The 17,810-nt window shown below is 40.8% G+C and overlaps 1 protein-coding gene across 2 annotated transcripts in view; it reads left to right on the top strand.

The window, feature by feature from the left end:
- LOC106609097 (ankyrin repeat- and BTB/POZ domain-containing protein 3-A) overlaps window positions 1–17,810 on the top strand; it is a 218,147-nt gene that overhangs the window by 127,381 nt on the left and 72,956 nt on the right. For both annotated transcript variants that reach the window (XM_014207500.3, XM_014207503.3), the window contains one exon: window positions 15,160–15,322. In XM_014207500.3, the coding sequence (XP_014062975.3) occupies window positions 15,160–15,322 (163 nt within the window). The remainder of the gene's footprint in view (window positions 1–15,159; window positions 15,323–17,810) is intronic.

Here is a 17,810-nt window from a genome sequence, read left to right on the forward strand (position 1 = left end):
AGCTCTCCTGATCAACACCTGTGATTGCTTTATGACTCTCTGTCAATATGCGTTGTCTATTGCTGTCCTGGTTAGTTCTTGTTTTATTTCACTGTAGAGCCCTGAATCCCACTCAAAATGCCTTAGATAACTATTTTACCCCACCCTACACACATGGGGAGACCTCACATGGCTTAACAGGTGCCTCCAGAGTTGAAACCAAACGTCGTCACTCAATGCCTAGGTTTACCTCCACTGTACTCGCATCCTACCATACCATTGTCTGTACATTATGCCCTGAATCTATTCTAACACGCCCAGAAATCTGCTCCTTTTATTCTCTGTCCCCAACGCACTAGATGACCAGTTCTTATAGCCCTTAGCCGTAACCTTATCCTACTCCTCCTCTGGTGATGTAGAGGTTAACCCAGACCCTGTAGCCCCCAGTTCCACTCCTATTCCCCAGGCGTTATCATTTGTTGACTTCTGTAACCGTAAAAGCCTTGGTTTCATGCATGTTATCAGAAGCCTCCTCCCTTAGTTTGTTTTATTCACTGCTTTAGCACACTCCGCCAACACTGATGTCCTAGCCGTGTCTGAATCCTAGCTTAGGAAGGCCACAAAAACAATCTGAAATTTCAATCCCCAACTACAAGTTTTTCCGCTAAGATAGAACTGCCAAACGGGGTGGAGTTGCAATCTATTGCAGAGAGAGCCTGCAGAGTTCTGTCATGCTATCCAGGTCTGTGCCCAAACAGTTTGAGATCATACTTTAAAAAATCCACCTTTCCAGAAAAATAAGTCTCTCACTGTTGCCAATTGTTATAGACCCCCCCTCAGCCCCCAGCTGTGCCCTAGACACCATATGTGAATTAATTGCCCCCCATTTATCTTCAGTTGGTACTGTTAGGTGACCTAACCTGGGATATACTTAACACCCTGGCCGTCCTACAATCTAATCTAGATGCCCTTAATCTCACACAAATTATCAAGGAACCTACCTGGTACAACCCTAAATCTGTAAACACTGGCACCCTCAAAGATATCATCCTGATCAACCTGCCCTATAAATACACCTCTGCTGTTTTCAAACAGGATCTCTGCGATCACTGCCTCATTGCCTGCATCCGCAATGAGTCCGCGGTAAAATGACCACCCCTTATCATTGTCAAACGCTCCCTAAAACACTTCAACGAGCAAGCCTTTCTAATCGACCTGGCCCGGGTATCCTGGAAGGATATTGAACTCATTCTGTCAGTAGAGGATGCCTGGTTATTCTTTAAAAAGTGCTTTCCTCACCATCTTAAATAAGCATGCCCCATTCATTTTTTTTTAAAACTAAGAACATATACAGTGAGGGAAAAAAGTATTTGATCCCCTGCTGATTTTGTACATTTGCCCACTGACAAAGAAATGATCAGTCTATAATGTGAATGGTAGGTTTATTTGAACAGTGAGAGACAGAATAAGAACAAAAAATCCAGATAAACACGTCAAAAATGTTATAAATTGATTTGCATTTTAATGAGGGAAATAAGTATTTGACCCCCTCTCAATCAGAAAGATTTCTGGCTCCCAGTTGTCTTTTATACAGGTAATGAGCTGAGATTAGGAGCACACTCTTAATAAAGGGAGTGCTCCTAATCTCAGCTTGTTACCTGTATAAAAGAAAAATGTCCACAAAAGCAATCAATCAGATTCCAAACTCTCCACCATGGCCAAGACCAAAGAGCTTGCCAAGGATGTCAGGGACAAGCTTGTAGACCTACACAAGACTGGAATGGGCTACAAGACCATCGCCAAGCAGCTTGGTGAGAAGGTGACAACAGTTGGTGCGATTATTCGCAAATGGAAGAAACACAAAAGAACTGTCAATCTCCCTCGGCCTGGGGCTCCATGCAAGATCTCACCTCGTGGAGTTGCAATGATCATGAGAACGGTGAGGAATCAGCCCAGAACTACACGGGAGGATCTTGTCAATGATCTCAAGGCAGCTGGGACCATAGTCACCAAGAAAACAATTGGCAACACACTACGCCGTGAAGGACTAAAATCCTGCAGCGCCCGCAAGGTCCCCCTGCTCAAGAAAGCACATGTACATGCCCGCTGAAGTTTGCCAATGAACATCTGAATGATTCAGAGGACAAATGGGTGAAAGTGTTGTGGTCAGATGAGACAAAATGGAGCTCTTTGGCATCAACTCAACTCGCCGTGTTTGGAGGAGGAGGAATGTTGCCTATGACCCCAAGAACACCATACCCACCGTCAAATATGGAGGTGGAAACATTATGCTTTGGGGGTGTTTTTCTGATAAGGGGACAGGACAACTTCACCGCATCAAAAGGGACGATGGACTGGGCCGTATACCGTCAAATCTTGGGTGAGAACCTCCTTCCCTCAGCCAGGGCATTGAAAATGGGTCGTGTATGGGTATTCCAGCATGACAATGACCCAATACACACAGCCAAGGCAACAAAGGAGTGGCTCAAGAAGAAGCACATTAACCTGTTGAGGACAGACGTTCTGCTAGCGGAACCCCGTTCCGCCTGCGGAACCCCTAGCCAACAGCCAATGGCATCACACGGTGTGAAATACAAAACCAACTAAAATACTACAATTCAATTTTCTCAAACAATCAACTATTTTACACCATTTTAAAGATAAGACTCTCGTTAATCTAACCACATTGTCCGATTTCAAAAAGGCTTACAGCGACAGCAAAACATTAGATTATGTTAGGAGAGTACATAGACACAAATAATCACACAGCCATTTTCAAAGCAAGCATATGTCACATAAATCCAAACCACAGCTAAATGCAGCACTTAACTTTGATCTTCATCAGATGACTCTCCTAGGACATTATGTTATCCAATACATGCATGTTTTGTTCAATCAAGATCATATTTATATCAAAAACCAGCTTTTTACGTTAGCATGTGATGTTCAGAACTAGCATACCCACCGAAAACTTCCAGTGAATTTACTATATTACTCATGATAAACATTGCCAAAATACATAACAATTATTTCAAGAATTATAGATGCAGAACTCCTTTATGCAATTGCTATGTCTGATTTTAACTTCTTTGGGATAGGGGGCAGTATTTTCACGGCCGGATAAAAAACGTATCCGATTTAATCTGGTTAGTACTCCGGCCCAGAAACTAGAATATGCATATAATTAGTAGATTTGGATAGAAAACAGTAAAGTTTCTAAAACTGTTTGAATGGTGTCTGAGTATAACAGAATTCATATGGCAGGCCAAAACCTGAGAAGATTCCATGCAGGAAGTGCCCTGTCTGACAATTTGTTGTCCTTCTGTTACATCTCTATCGCAATTACAGCATCTGTGCTGTAACGTGACACTTTCTAAGGCTTCCATTGGCTCTCTAAAGCCGCCAGAAAGTGGAATGGGGTATCTGCTGTCTCTGGGCAAAGTATAGGAGCAGAGTTTGTAAGTGGTCAGCTTGGGGACAGTGAGATTGGAGATGCGCGGTCACGAGAACTCGCAATGTTTTTCTTTCTCTCTTTGGATGAATACAACGTTGCCCGGTTGGAATATTATCGCTATTTTACGACAAAAATAGCATAAATGTATTTTAAACAGCGTTTGACATGCTTCTATGTACGGTAATGGAATATTTTGAAATTTTGTCACGAAATGCGCTCGCGCGTTACCCTCAGATAGTGAACTGAACGCACGAACAAAACAGAGGTATTTGGATATAACTATAGATTATTTGGAACCAAAACAACATTTGTTGTTGAAGTAGAAGTATTGGGAGTGCATTCTGACGAAGAACAGCAAAGGTAATCCAATTTTTCTAAAGAGGAGTGGGACAAAATCCCTCCTGAGATCTGTGTAAACCTGGTGGCCAACTACAAGAAATGTCTGACCTCTGTGATTGCCAACAAGGGTTTTGCCACCAAGTACTAAGTCATGTTTTGCAGAGGGGTCAAACACTTATTTCCCTCATTAAAATGCAAATCAATTTATAACATTTTTGACATGCTTTTTTCTGGAATTTGTTGTTATTCTGTCTCTCACTGTTCAAATAAACCTACCATTAAAATTCTAGACTGATCATTTCTTTGTCAGTGGGCAAACACGCAAAATCAGCAGGGGATCAAATACTTTTTTCCCTCACTGTATAGCCCTTGGTTCACTCCAGACTTGACTGCCCTTGACCGGCACAAAAACATCCTGTGGTATACTGCATTAGCATCGAATAGCCCCCATGATATGCAACATTTAAGGGAACCAATATACACAGGCAGTTAGGAAAGCATAGGCTAGCTTTTTCAAACAGAAATTTGCATCCTGTAGCACAAACTCCAAAAAATTCTGGGACACTGTAAAGTCCATGGAGAATAAGAGCACCTCCTCCCAGCTGCCCACTGCACTGAGGCTTGGTAACACTGTCACCACCAATTAATCTACAATAATCGAGAATTTCAATAAGCATTTTTCTATGGCTGGCCATGCTTTCCACCTGGCTACCCCTACCCCGGTCAACAGCTCTGCACCCCGCACAGCAATTTGCCCAATTCTCCCCATTTCTTGTTCACCCAAATCCAGATAGCTGATGTTCTTTAAAAGCTGCAATATCTGACCCCTACAAATCAGCTGGGTTAGACAATCTGGAACCTCTCTATCTAAAATTATCCACCTCAATTGTTGCAATCCTTATTACTGGCCTGTTCAACCTCTTTCGTATGGTCTGAGTTCCCCTTTTCAACGGGGGAGGAACTCTAGACCCAAACTGTTACAGACCTATATCTATCTGCTACAAGACCATGGTGCTTGCCTACGGAGCTGTGAGGGGAACGGCACCGCCGTACCTTCAGGCTCTGATCAGGCCCTACACCCAAACAAGGGCACTGCGTTCATCCACCTCTGGCCTGCTGGCCCCCCTACCTCTGCGGAAGCACAGTTCCCGCTCAGCCCAGTCAAAACTGTTCGCTGCTCTGGCACCCCAATGGTGGAACAAGCTCCCTCACGACGCCAGAACAGCGGAGTCAATCACCACCTTCCGTAGACACCTGAAACCCCACCTCTTTAAGGAATACCTGGGATAAGATATAGTAATCTTTCTAACCCCCCCCCCCCCCAAAAAAAAAGATATAGATGTACTATTGTAAAGTGGTTGTTCCACTGGATATCAGAAGGTGAATGCACCAATTTGTAAGTCGCTCTGGATAAGAGCGTCTGCTGAATGACGTAAATGTATCCTACCCTGCCTTTCTAAAGTCTTCGAAAGCCAAGTTAACGAACAAATCACCAACCATTTCGAATCCCACCGTACCTTCTCTGCTATGCAATCTGGTTTCCGAGCTGGTCATGGGTGCACCTCGGCCACGCTCAAGGTCCTAAATTATATTATAACCGCTATCAATAAAAGACAGTCTGTGCAGCCGTCTTCATCGACCTGGCCAAGGCTTTCGACTCTGTCAATCACCGCATTCTTATCGGCAGACTCAACAGGCTTGGTTTCTCAAATGACTGCCTAGCCTGGTTCACCAGCTACAGTTGAATTCGGAAGTTTACATACACCTTAGCCAAATACATTTAAACTCAGTTTTTCACAATTCCTGACATTTAATCCTAGTACAAATTCCCTGTCTTCGGGTCAGTTAGGATCCCCACTTTATTTTAGGAATGTGAAAGGTCAGAATAATAGTAGAGCATGATTGATTTCATCTTTTATTTCTTTCATCTGGGAGTTTCCTGGCCATGGACCCAAAATATTGATGTTTTGTTCCCCGAGCCACTAAGTTATCACTTTTGCCTTATGGCAAGGTGCTCCATCATGCTGGAAAAGGCATTGTTCATCACTAAACTGTTCCTGAATGGTAGCGCTCACATTGTCTTCTCCGGATATGCTTTTTTCCGGATGCCCCAAACAATCGGAAAGGGGATTCATCAGAGAAAATGACTTTACCCCCGTCCTCAGCAGTCCAATCCCTGTACCTTTTACAGAATATCAGTCTGTCCCTGATGTTTTTCCTGGAGAAAAGTGGATTTTTTGCTGCCCTTCTTGACACCAGGCTATCCTCAAAGTCTTTGCCTCACTGTGCGTGCAGATGCACTCACACCTGCCTGCTGCCACTCCTGAGCAAGCTCTGTACTGGTGGTGCTCCGATCCCTCAGCTTAATCAACTTTAGGAGATGGTCCTGGCACTTGCTGGACTTTCGTGGGCGCCCTGAAGCCTTCTTCAAAACAATTGAATGGCTCTCCTTGAAGGTCTTGATGATCCGATAAATGGTTGATTTAGGTGCAATCTTACTGGCAGCAATATCCTTGCCTATGAAGACCTTTTTGTGCAAAGCAATGATGACGGCACGTGTTTCCTTCCAGGTAACCATGGTTGACAGAGGAAGAACAATGATTCCAAGCACCACCCTCCTTTTGAAGGTTCCTGTCTGTTATTTGAACTCAATCAGCATGACAGAGTGATCTCCAGCCTTGTCCTCGTCAACACCTGTGTTAACGAGAGAATTACTGACATGTCAGCTGGTCCTTTTGTGGCAGGGCTGAAATGCAGTGGAAATGTTTTTGGGGGATTCAGTTCATTTGCATGGCAAAGAGGACCTTTGCAATTATTTGCAAGTCATCTGATCACTCTTCATAACATTCTAGAGTATATGCAAATTTCCATCATAGAAACTGAGGCAGCAGACTTTGTGAAAATGTATATTTGTGTCATTCTCAACTTTTGGCCATGACTGTATGCAGACGACACCATTCTGTATACTTCTGGCCTTTCTTTGGATAATGTGTTAAACTTTTTAGGGATAGGGGGCAGTATTTGGAAGTTTGGATGACTGAAGTGCCCAAAGTAAACTGCCTGTTACTCAGGCCCAGAAGCTAGGATATGCATATGCATGGTAGTATTGGATAGAAAACACTAAAGTTTCCAAAACTGTTAAAATGTCTGAGTATAACAACTGATTTTCCAGGCAAAACCCTGAGGACAATCCATCTAGGACATTCTTTTTTTAGGTCATTTGACTTTCCAATGCCTTTCTATGGGAAAGCTTAATTATTAGGACCCAGATTGCAGTTCCTATGGCTTCCACTAGATGTCAACAATCTTTTGAAATTGTTCGATGTTTTTTTTTTAAATGAAGAAGTTTTCGTATTCTTTCTAAGTGTCACTCAGAAGGACTCTAGTATTTTGGTGCGTGTCTATGACTGCGCGCTCCTCGTTGTTTTTCTCAGAATTTGAAAACCGTTTATTCCGTCTTAAATTTGATCGACTATTTACATATTAGGGTACCTGAGGTTGGATTAGAAATGTTGTTTAAAATGTTTGGACCAAGTTTACAGGTTACTTTTTACATTCATTGTAGGCATGTTGGGCGAGTTAGAACAGGTGTCTTTCTGAATCAAATGGACATTTTGGGGATATAAAGAAGGACTTTATCGAACAAAACATCAATTCATTGTGTAACTGGTACATTTAGGATTGCAAAAAGATGAAGATCTTCAAAGGTAAGCAATTTATTTTATCGCTATTTCTGACTTTCGTAATGCATCTGCTTGGTTGGAAAATGTTTGGTGCGCTCCGATGAGGGTGCGCACTTGGTTATTTCTCCGGTATTGAATATACTATTTTCCGACTTAAATGTTATCGTTTATTTACATATTAGGGTACCTGAGGATTGATTAGGAACGTTGTTTGGCATGTTTGGACTAAGTTTATTGGTAACGTTTGGGATTCATTTTGTATGCATTTTGAACGAGGGGAAACTGGTAGATTATTGAATGAAGCGCACCAAATAAGCGCACCTGTTACTTTTTTGGGATATAAAGGACTTAATCGAACAAAAGGACCATTTGTTATGTAACAGGGACCCCTGTGAATGCAACCAGATGAAGATGTTCAAAGGTGAGGGATTTATTTTATCGCTATTTCGGACTTTCGCGATGCATCTGCTTGGTTGGAAAATGTTTTTAATGCTTTTTTATGCGGGGCGCTGTCCTCAGATAATCGCATGGTGTGCTTTTGCCGTAAAGCCTTTTTGAAATCTGACAACGCGGCTGGATTAACAAGAAGTTAAGATTTTAAATGATGTATGACACTTGTATTTTCCTAAGTTTAATATTACGATTTCTGTCATTTGAATTTGGCGCACAGCAATTTCACTGGATGTTGTCGGTGGGTTGCTTGAGGCACGCCTATCCCAAAGAGGTTTAATTACAAACTTCCAGACGAGCTTCAATGCCATACAACACTCCTTCCGTGGTCTCCAACTGATCTTAAATGCAAGTAAAACAAGATGCATGCTCTTCATCCGATCGCTACCCGCCCGCCTATTTAGCATCCCTTCTCTGGACAGTTCTGACTTAGAATATGTGAACAACTACAAATACCTAGGTGTCTGGTTAGACTGTAAACTCTCCTTCCAGGCTCACATTAATTACGCATCTGCAATCCAAAATTAAATCTACAATCGGCTTCCAATTTTGCAACAAAACATCCTTCACTCATGCTGCCAAACATACCCTCGTAAAACTGACTATCCTACCCATCCTTGACTTCGGCGATGTCATTTACAAAATAGCCTTCAACACGTTATTCAGCAAGTTGGATGTAGTCTACCACAGTGCCATCCGTTTTGTCACCAAAGCCCCATATAATACCCACCACTGCGACCTGTATGCTCTCATTGGCTGGCCCTTGCTTCATATTCGTCGCCAAACCCATTGGCTCCAGGTCATCGATAAGTCTTTGCTAGGTAAAGCCCCGCCTTATCTCCGGTCACCATAGCAGCACCCACCCGTAGCACGCGTTCCAGCAGGTATATTTCACTTGTCATCCCCAAAGCCAACTCCTCATTTGGCCACCTTTCCTTCCAGTTCTCTGCTGCCAATGACTGGAATGAATTGCAAAAAATCACCGAAGTTTTAGTCTTATGTCTCCCTCACTAACTTTAAGCATTAGTTGTCAGAGCAGTTTACCGATCATTGCACCTGTACACAGCCCATCTGAAAATAGCCCACCTAACTGCCTCATCCCCATATTGTTATACATTTTTTGCTCCTTTGCACCCTAGTATCTCTACTTGCACATCTATCACTCCTGCGTTTTTAATTGCTAAATTGTAATTATTTCGCCACTATGGCCTATTTATTGCTTCACCTCCCTAATCTTACTACATTTGCATACACTGTATATAGACTTTTCTATTGTGTTATTGACTGTACGTTTGTTTATCCCATGTGTAACTCTGTTTGTGTTGATCAATGTGGCTCAGCATTCACCCGACTCTACGTCAAGCCTGGTCAATATTCCATTTCATATTTTTATGGTGCACATGCAGGCCAGCAGTATATAATCAAACCGTTCAAAAGTTTGGGGTCACTTAGAAATTCTTGTTTTTGAAAGAAAAGCTATTATTTTGTCCATTAACCTCTCTTGGGTAGGGGGCAGTATTTTCACGGCCGGATGAAAAACGTACCCAAACTAAACTGCCTACTACTCGGGCCCAGTAACTAGAATATGCATATTAGTAGTAGATTTGGATAGAAAACACTCTGACGTTTCTAAAACTGTTTGAATGATGTCTGTGTATAACAGAACTCATATGGCAGGCAAAAACCTGAGAAAAAGCCAACCAGGAAGTTGAAAATCTGAGGCTGTAGTTTAAAAAGAATTTATTCCCTTTCCAAACTACAGTGACTTAAGGGTCATTGTGCACTTCCTAAGGCTTTCACTAGATGTCAACAGTCTTTAGAAAGTTGTTTGAGGCTTCTATGGTGAATTTTGAGGAAATAACAGCCGGTTCAAGCAGTGGACTGTGAGGTCATGTAGTTACTTCATGCGCAATCACGCATGGCTAGCATTTTTTTGTTTTCATTCTGTAATGAATACGCTATTGTCCGGTTGGAATATTATAGATTATTTATGTTAACACCCTAAGGATTGATCGTAAACATCATTTGACATGTTCCTACAAACGGTAATGGAACTTTTGAGCTTTTCGTCTATTGAGTTGCGCTCCCGCATCGTGCCTTTGGAATAGTGTTCTGGACGCGCCAACAAAATGGAGGTATTTGGACAGAAATTATGGACTTTATCGAACAAATTAATATTTCTTGTGGAAGTGGGAGTCCTGCGAATGCATTCTGCTGAGGATCAGCAAAGGTAAGGAAAGATTTATAACACTAATTTAGAGTTTTGTTGATGCCAGAACTTGGCGGGTAACTGTATAGCTTGCTTTGATGGCTGAACTCTTCAATATTCTGAGTACAATATTCTGAGTACAATGTGCTTTCTCCGTAAAGTTATTTTGAAATCTGACACAGCGGTTGCATTAACCTGTTGGGGATAGGGGGCAGTATTTGCACGGCCGGATAAAAAACGTACCCGATCTAATCTGGTTACTACTCCTGCCCAGTAACTAGAATATGCATAATTGTTTGATTTGGATAGAAAACACCCTAAAGTTTCTAAAACTGTTTTAATGGTGTCTGAGTATAACATAACTCATATGGCAGGCAAAAACCTGAGACGATTCCTTACAGGAAGTGCCCTCTCTGATCATTTCTTGGGCTTCTACACTCTCTTTACTGAAAACTGAGGATCTGTGCTGTAACGTGATCCTTCCTACGGCTCCCATAGGCTCTCAGAAGGCGGCAAAACGTTGAATGATGCCATTGCAGGCCCTGGCTGAAAAACAGTAGCGCATTTGGATAGTGGTTGATCAGAGAACAATGAGACTGGGGGCGCGTGCACGAGGCGACACCATATTTTTTTTTTTCGTCTTTGAACGAAAACAGGGTTTCCCGGTCGGAATATTATCGCTTTTTTACGAGAAAAATCGCATAAAAATTGATTTTAAACAGCGGTTGACATGCTTCGAAGTATGGTAATGGAATATTTAGAAATTGTCACGAAACGCGTCGGGCACCCTTCGGATAGTGTCTTGAACGCATGAACAAAACAGAGGATATTTGACCATAACTATGGATTATTTTGAACCAAACCAACATTTGTTATTGAAGTAGAAGTCCTGGGAGTGAATTCTGACGAAGAACAGCAAAGGTAATCCAATTTTTATTATAGTAAATCTGAGTTTGGTGAGGGCCAAACTTGGTGGGGTTCAAAATAGCTAGCCCGTGATGGCCGGGCTATCTACTCAGAATATGTGCTTTTGCCGAAAAGCTATTTTAAAATCGGACATAGCGATTGCATAAAGGAGTTCTGTATCTATAATACTTAAAATAATTATGTTTTTTTGTGAACATTTATCGTAATTTAGTAAATTCACCGGAAGTATGCGGTGGATATGCTAGTTCTGAACGTCACATGCTAATGTAAAAAGCTGTTTTTTGATATAAATATGAACTTGATTGAACAAAACATGCATGTATTGTATAACATGATGTCCTAGGAGTGTCATCTGATGAAGCTCATCAAAGGTTAGTGCTGCATTTAGCTGTGGTTTGGGTTTATGTGACATATGCTAGCTTGAAAAATGGGTGTCTGATTATTTCTGGCTGGATACTCTGCTGACATAATCTAATGTTTTTTTGCTTTCGTTGTAAAGCCTTTTTGAAATCGGACAGTGTGGTTAGATTAACGAGAGTCTTGTCTTTAAAATGGTGTAAAATAGTCATATGTTTGAGAAATTGAAGTAATAGCATTTCTAAGGTATTTGAATATCGCGCCACGGGATTCCACTGGCTGTTGAGTAGGTGGGACGATTTCGTCCCACATACCCTAGAGAGGTTTTAAGAAGTAGTATGTCTATAATTCTTTAAATAATTGTTCTGTATTTTGTCAATGTTTATGATGAGTATTTCTGTAAATTAATGTGCACATTCACAGGAAATTGTGGGAGGCAAACATTTTCTGAACATCACGCACCAATGTAAAATGCTGTTTTTGGATATAAATATGAACTTGATCGAACAAAACATACATGTATTGTGTAACATGATGTCCTGAGTGTCATCTGATGAAGATCGTCAAAGGTTAGTACTTAATTTTAGCTGTATTTCTGGTTTTTGTGATGCCTCTCCATGCTAGGAAAATGGTTGTGTGGCTTTTCTTGTTTAGGTGGTGTCCTAACATAATCTAATGTTTTGCTTTCTCTGTAAAGCCTTTTTGAAATCGGACAATGTGGTTGGATTAAGGAGAAGTGTATGTTTGAGAAATTTGAATTATGAGATTTTGGTCGTTTTGAATTTGCCGCCCTGCTATTTCACTGGCTGTTGGGAGTGTGTCCCGCAGGTGGGACGGTCACGTCCCACATACCCAAGAGAAGTTAAAATAACATCAAATTGATCAGAAAAAAATCTCACAAGTCCTCAACTGGCAGCTTCATTAAATTTTCCCGCAAAACACCAGTCTCAACGTCAACAGTGAAGAGGCGACTCTGGGATGCTGGCCTTCTAGGCAGAGTTGCAAAGAAGGAGACATATCTCAGACTGGCCAATAAAAATAAAAGATTAAGATGGGGGGGAAAAAGAACAGACACTGGACAGAGGAACTCTGCCTAGAAGGTCAGCATCCCAGAGTCGCCTCTTCACTGTTGCCGTTGAGACTGGTACTATTTAATGAAGCTGCCAGTTGAGAACTTGTGAGGCGTTTGTTTCTCAAACTAGACACTCTACCGTACTTGTCCTCTTGCTCAGTTGTGCACTGTGGCCTCCTACTCATCTTTCTATTCTGGTTAGAGCCAGTTTGCGCTGTTCTGTGAAGTGAGTAGTACACAGTGTTGTACGAGATCTTCAGTTTCTTGGCAATTTCTCGCATGGAATAGCCTTCATTTCTCAGAACAAGAATAGACTGACGAGTTTCAGGAGAAAGTATTTGTTTCTGGCCATTGTGAGCCTGTAATCGAACCAACAAATGCTGATGCTCCAGATACTCAACTAGTCTAAAGAAGGCCAGTTTTATTGCCTCTTTAATCAGAACAACAGTTTTCAGCTGTGCTAACATAATTGCAAAACGGTTTTCTAATGCTCAAATAGCCTTTTTAAAATTAAACTTGGATTAGCTAACATGCCATTGGAACACAGGAGTGATGGTTGTTGATAATGGGCCTCTGTATGCCTATGTGTATATATTCCATTTTTTTTTTTTTGGGCTGTTTCCAGCTACAATAGTCATTTACAACATTAACAATGTCTACACTGTATTTCTGATCAATTTGATGTTATTTTAAAATGGACAAATAATTAGCTTTTCTTTCAAAAACAAAGACATTTCTAAGTGACCCCAAACTTTTGAACAGTAGTGTATATTTTTTAAATTACATTTCAGATGTATACATACAGTACCAGTCAAAAGTTTAAAAAAGTGTTAAATCAAAATATTTTAGATTCTTCAAAGTAGCTCCACTTTGCCTTGATGACAGCTTTGCACACTCTTGGCATTCTCTCAACCAGCTTCACCTGGAATGCTTTTCCAACGGTCTTGAATGAGTTCCCACCTATGCTGAGCACTTGTTGGCTGCTTTTCCTTCACTCGGCAGTCCATCTCAATTGGGTCGAAGTCGGATGATTGGAGGTCAGGTCATCTGGCGATGCACTCTATCACTGTCCTTCTTGGTCAAATAGCCCTTACACATCCTGGAAGTGTGTTGGGTCATTGTCCTGTTGAAAAACAAAATGATAGTCCCATTAAGCGCAAACCAGATGGGATGGCGTATTGCTGCAGAATGCTGTGGTAGCCATGCTGGTTAAGTGTGCCTTGAATTTTAAATAAATCATAGACAGGGTCACCAGCAAAGCACCATCACAACTTCTCCATGCTTAACTGTGGGATCCACACATGCTGAAATCATTTGTTCACCTACTCTGCTTCTCACAAAGACACAGCGGTTGGAACCAAAAATCTCCCATATGGACACAAAACATACATGTATTGTGTAACATGAAGTCCTATGAGTGCCATCTGAAGATCATCAAAAGGTTAGTGATTAATTTTATCTCTTTCTGCTTTTTGTGACTCCTCTCTTTGGCTGGAAAATGGCTGTATGATTTTTTGTGACTAGGTCGCTGACCTAACATAATCATATGGTATGCTCTCGGCGTAAAGCCTTTTTGAAATCAGACACTGGATTAACAAGAAGTTTATCTTTAAAATGGTGTATAATACTTGTATGTTTGAGGAATTTTAATTATGAGATTTCTGTTGTTTTGAATTTGGCGCCCTGCAATTTCACTGCCTGTTGTCGAGGTGGGACGCTAGTGTCCCACATATCCCAGAGAGGTTAATTAAGGACAACAAAGTCAAGGTATTGGAGTGGCCATCACAAAGCCCTGACCTCAATCCTATAGAACATTTGTGGGCAGAACTGAAAAAGCATGTGCGAGCAAGGAGGTCTACAAACCTGAGTCAATTACACCAGCTCTGTCAGGAGGAATGGGCCAAAATTCATCCAATATGTTGTGGAAGGCTTCCCGACACGTTTGACCGAAGAAACATTTTAAAGGCAATGCTTACAAATACTAATTGAGTATGTATACTTCTAACCCACTGGGAATGTGATGAAAGAAATGAAAGCTGGAAAAAATAATTCTCTATTCTGACATTTCCCATTCTTAAAATAAAGTGGTGATCCTAACTGACCTAAGGCAACTTTTACTAGGATTGTATGTCTTGAATTGTGAAACTGAGTTTAAATGTATTTGGCTAAGGTGTATGTAAACTTCCGACTTCAACTGTGACATTTTTATTTTAACACTTTCTTGGTTACTACATGATTCCATATGTGTTATTTCATAGTTTTGATGTCTTCACTATTATTCTACAATGTTGAAAATAGTAAAAAAAAAAGAAAAACCCTTGAATGAGTAGGTGTTTTAACTTTTGACTGGTACTGTATATGCACTAATCATTATTGTTTGGGTTGTTTTAATGTTAAGCATAGCCTTTAAAAGCACAGCTTGAGTGGATATAAAAAAACATGAATAACTATTACTGACGTGTTAAAACTGCCTTGGGAAATGCACAAAGCAAGTGTAGCATTATATACCAGATCACCACATGAGATCTTTAGAATCCATCATCATTTGTGGCAGATACCCTCTTGATGTAGAAGTTTGCAATTTGATATTTATGGTAGCATTCAACATGCTTTATGGATGTGTACTTACATTATTCCTTCAATTTGTTGAAGGAATCATGAGTATTAATCATCCTTATCCCTCCCTCAGGGCAGACGATTGCATCTGTACCCGGAAGCTGGATGCGGCGTCCACAGAGGCTAAGTTTCTGCAGGACCTGGGTTTCCGCATGCTCAACTGTGGCCGGACAGACCTCGTGAAACAGGCGGCCAACCTACTGGGGCCTGATGGTATCAACAGCATGAGTGAGCAGGTCCGAGAGATACACATATTAGACACACAAGCTCGACATGCACTTACAGTACGTACAGTAAAAACCTTTACACATGTGACCAGATTTCTCTGTGAGCTTAAGTCAAATGATAATCTTTTTTATAGAAGTACAGACTCAGAGATTCAAAATGGTCTATCATTTTTTTTTTTGAAATCTTTATTTTAACAGGGAAAACAGACTGAGACCTGGATCTCTTTTACGGCTGTGCCCTGTGTAAACATGTTGACATGTACAGTTTTAGGCATACAGACAAGAACATTTCAAACATACAAAACAAAGACACAATTCAACAGAAACAATCACAGACAACATCATATTGATCCTCCATAACATTTTAAAATGGGCAAGGGACACCAGAGTGTCAAACTTAAGTTGGATCTGCAGTTTGTTCCATAAATAAGGCGCAAAGGAACTAAAGGCAGTCCTACCCAACTCTGTGGAGACTGCAGGAGTCTCTAATGTAATCCACATCTGTGATCTGGTTTTAAAATTGGTATATCTAGTGGAAATTAATGATGATATATATGGAGGTAGTTTTAACCTCTTACATCTAGACGTTCCGCTAGCGGAACACCTGCTCCAATATCCAATGATGGGCGTGGCGCGAAATACAAATTCCTCTAAAATCCGAAAACTTCCATTTTTCAAACATATGACTATTTTACAGCATTTTAAAGACAAGACTCTCGTTAATCTAACCACACTGTCCGATTTCAAAAAGGCTTTACAGCGAAAGCAAAACATTAGATTATGTCAGCAGAGTACCCAGCCAGAAATAATCAGACACCGATTTTTCAAGCTAGCATATAATGTCACAAAAACCCAGAAGACAGCTAAATGCAGCACTAACCTTTGATCTTCATCAGATGACACACCTAGGACATTATGTTATACAATACATGCATGTTTTGTTCAATCAAGTTCATATTTATATCAAAAACCAGCTTTTTACATTAGCATGTGACGTTCAGAACTAGCAAACTTCCGGGGAATTTACTAACAATTTACTAAATTACTCACGATAAACGTTCACAAAAAGCATAACAATTATTTTAAGAATTATAGATACAGAACTCCTCTATGCACTCGATATGTCCGATTTTAAAATAGCTTTTTGGTGAAAGCACATTTTGCAATATTCTAAGTACATAGCCCAGCCATCACGGGCTAGCTATTTAGACACCCGGCAAGTTTAGCCTTCACCAAAATCAGATTTACTATAAGAAAAATGTTAATACCTTTCCTGTTCTTCGTCAGAATGCACTCCCAGGACTTCTACTTCAATAACAAATGTTGGTTTGGTCCCAAATAATCCATCGTTATATCCAAATAGCGGCGTTTTGCTCGTGCTTTCTAGACACTATCCGAAATGGTAAATCAGGGTCGCGCGCATGGCGCATTTCGTGACAAAAAAATTCTAAATATTCCATTACTGTACTTCGAAGCATGTCAACTGCTGTTTAAAATCAATTTTTATGCAATTTATCTCGTAAAAAAGCGATAATATTCTGACCGGGAATCTGCTTTTCGGTAAATAGAGGGAAAAACAGAAAGACGGGGGCGGCCAGTGCACGCGCCTAAGCCCTTTGTCCTCTGATAAAGCGCTCGTGTGTTTCAGCCAGGGCTTTGAATTACGTCATTCAGCTTTTTCCCAGGCTCTGAGCGCCCATGGAAGCCGTAGGAAGTGTCACGTAACAGCAGAGATCCTTTGTAATGGATAGAGATGACAAAAGGCCAAGAAATGGTCAGACAGGGTACTTCCTGTACAGAATCTTCTCAGGTTTTGGCCTGCCAAATGAGTTCTGTTATAGTCAGACACCATTCAAACAGTTTTAGAAACGTTGGAGTGTTTTCTATCCAAAGCTAATAATTATATGCATATTCTAGTTTCTGGGCAGGAGTAATAATCAGATTAAATCGGGTACGTTTTTTTATCCAGCCGTGAAAATACTGCCCCCTAGCCATAACAGGTTAAAAGAAGCGCTTTATAAATAAACAAGAGAGCATGTTGCTCTCGCCTCACAGATAGAGGCCCAACCCACATGTTGATATAGGATACAGTGATGAGTTTTGTAACTATCACCCGTGATAAACCTGAGTGCACAATGGTAAATAGCATGTAGTGGTTTTAATGTGTTTGTGATGCATGCATATAGATAATATCACCATAATCTAAAACGGACATAAAAGTAGCCTGCACAATTTGTTTTCTATTTACAAAGGACAGACAAGCCCTGTTTCTGTAAAGGAACCCTATCTTGAATTTGAGCTTTTTTCCCAATTCAGTAACATGTTTTTTAAAAGAAAGCTTATCTAACCATACCCCTAAATATTTATATGCAGAGACCTGTTTGATTTGAGTACCATCCAAGCTAGTGATTACAAAAGTGTTTCTAACTGAGAGTTTAGACCTAGAAAAAAACATGACATTTGTTTTCTTAGCGTTTAAAACAAGTTTAAGCTGTAA

Source organism: Salmo salar, chromosome 07 (genome assembly GCF_965601325.2).
Source record: "Salmo salar chromosome 07, fSalSal1, whole genome shotgun sequence".
NCBI lineage: Eukaryota > Metazoa > Chordata > Actinopteri > Salmoniformes > Salmonidae > Salmo > Salmo salar.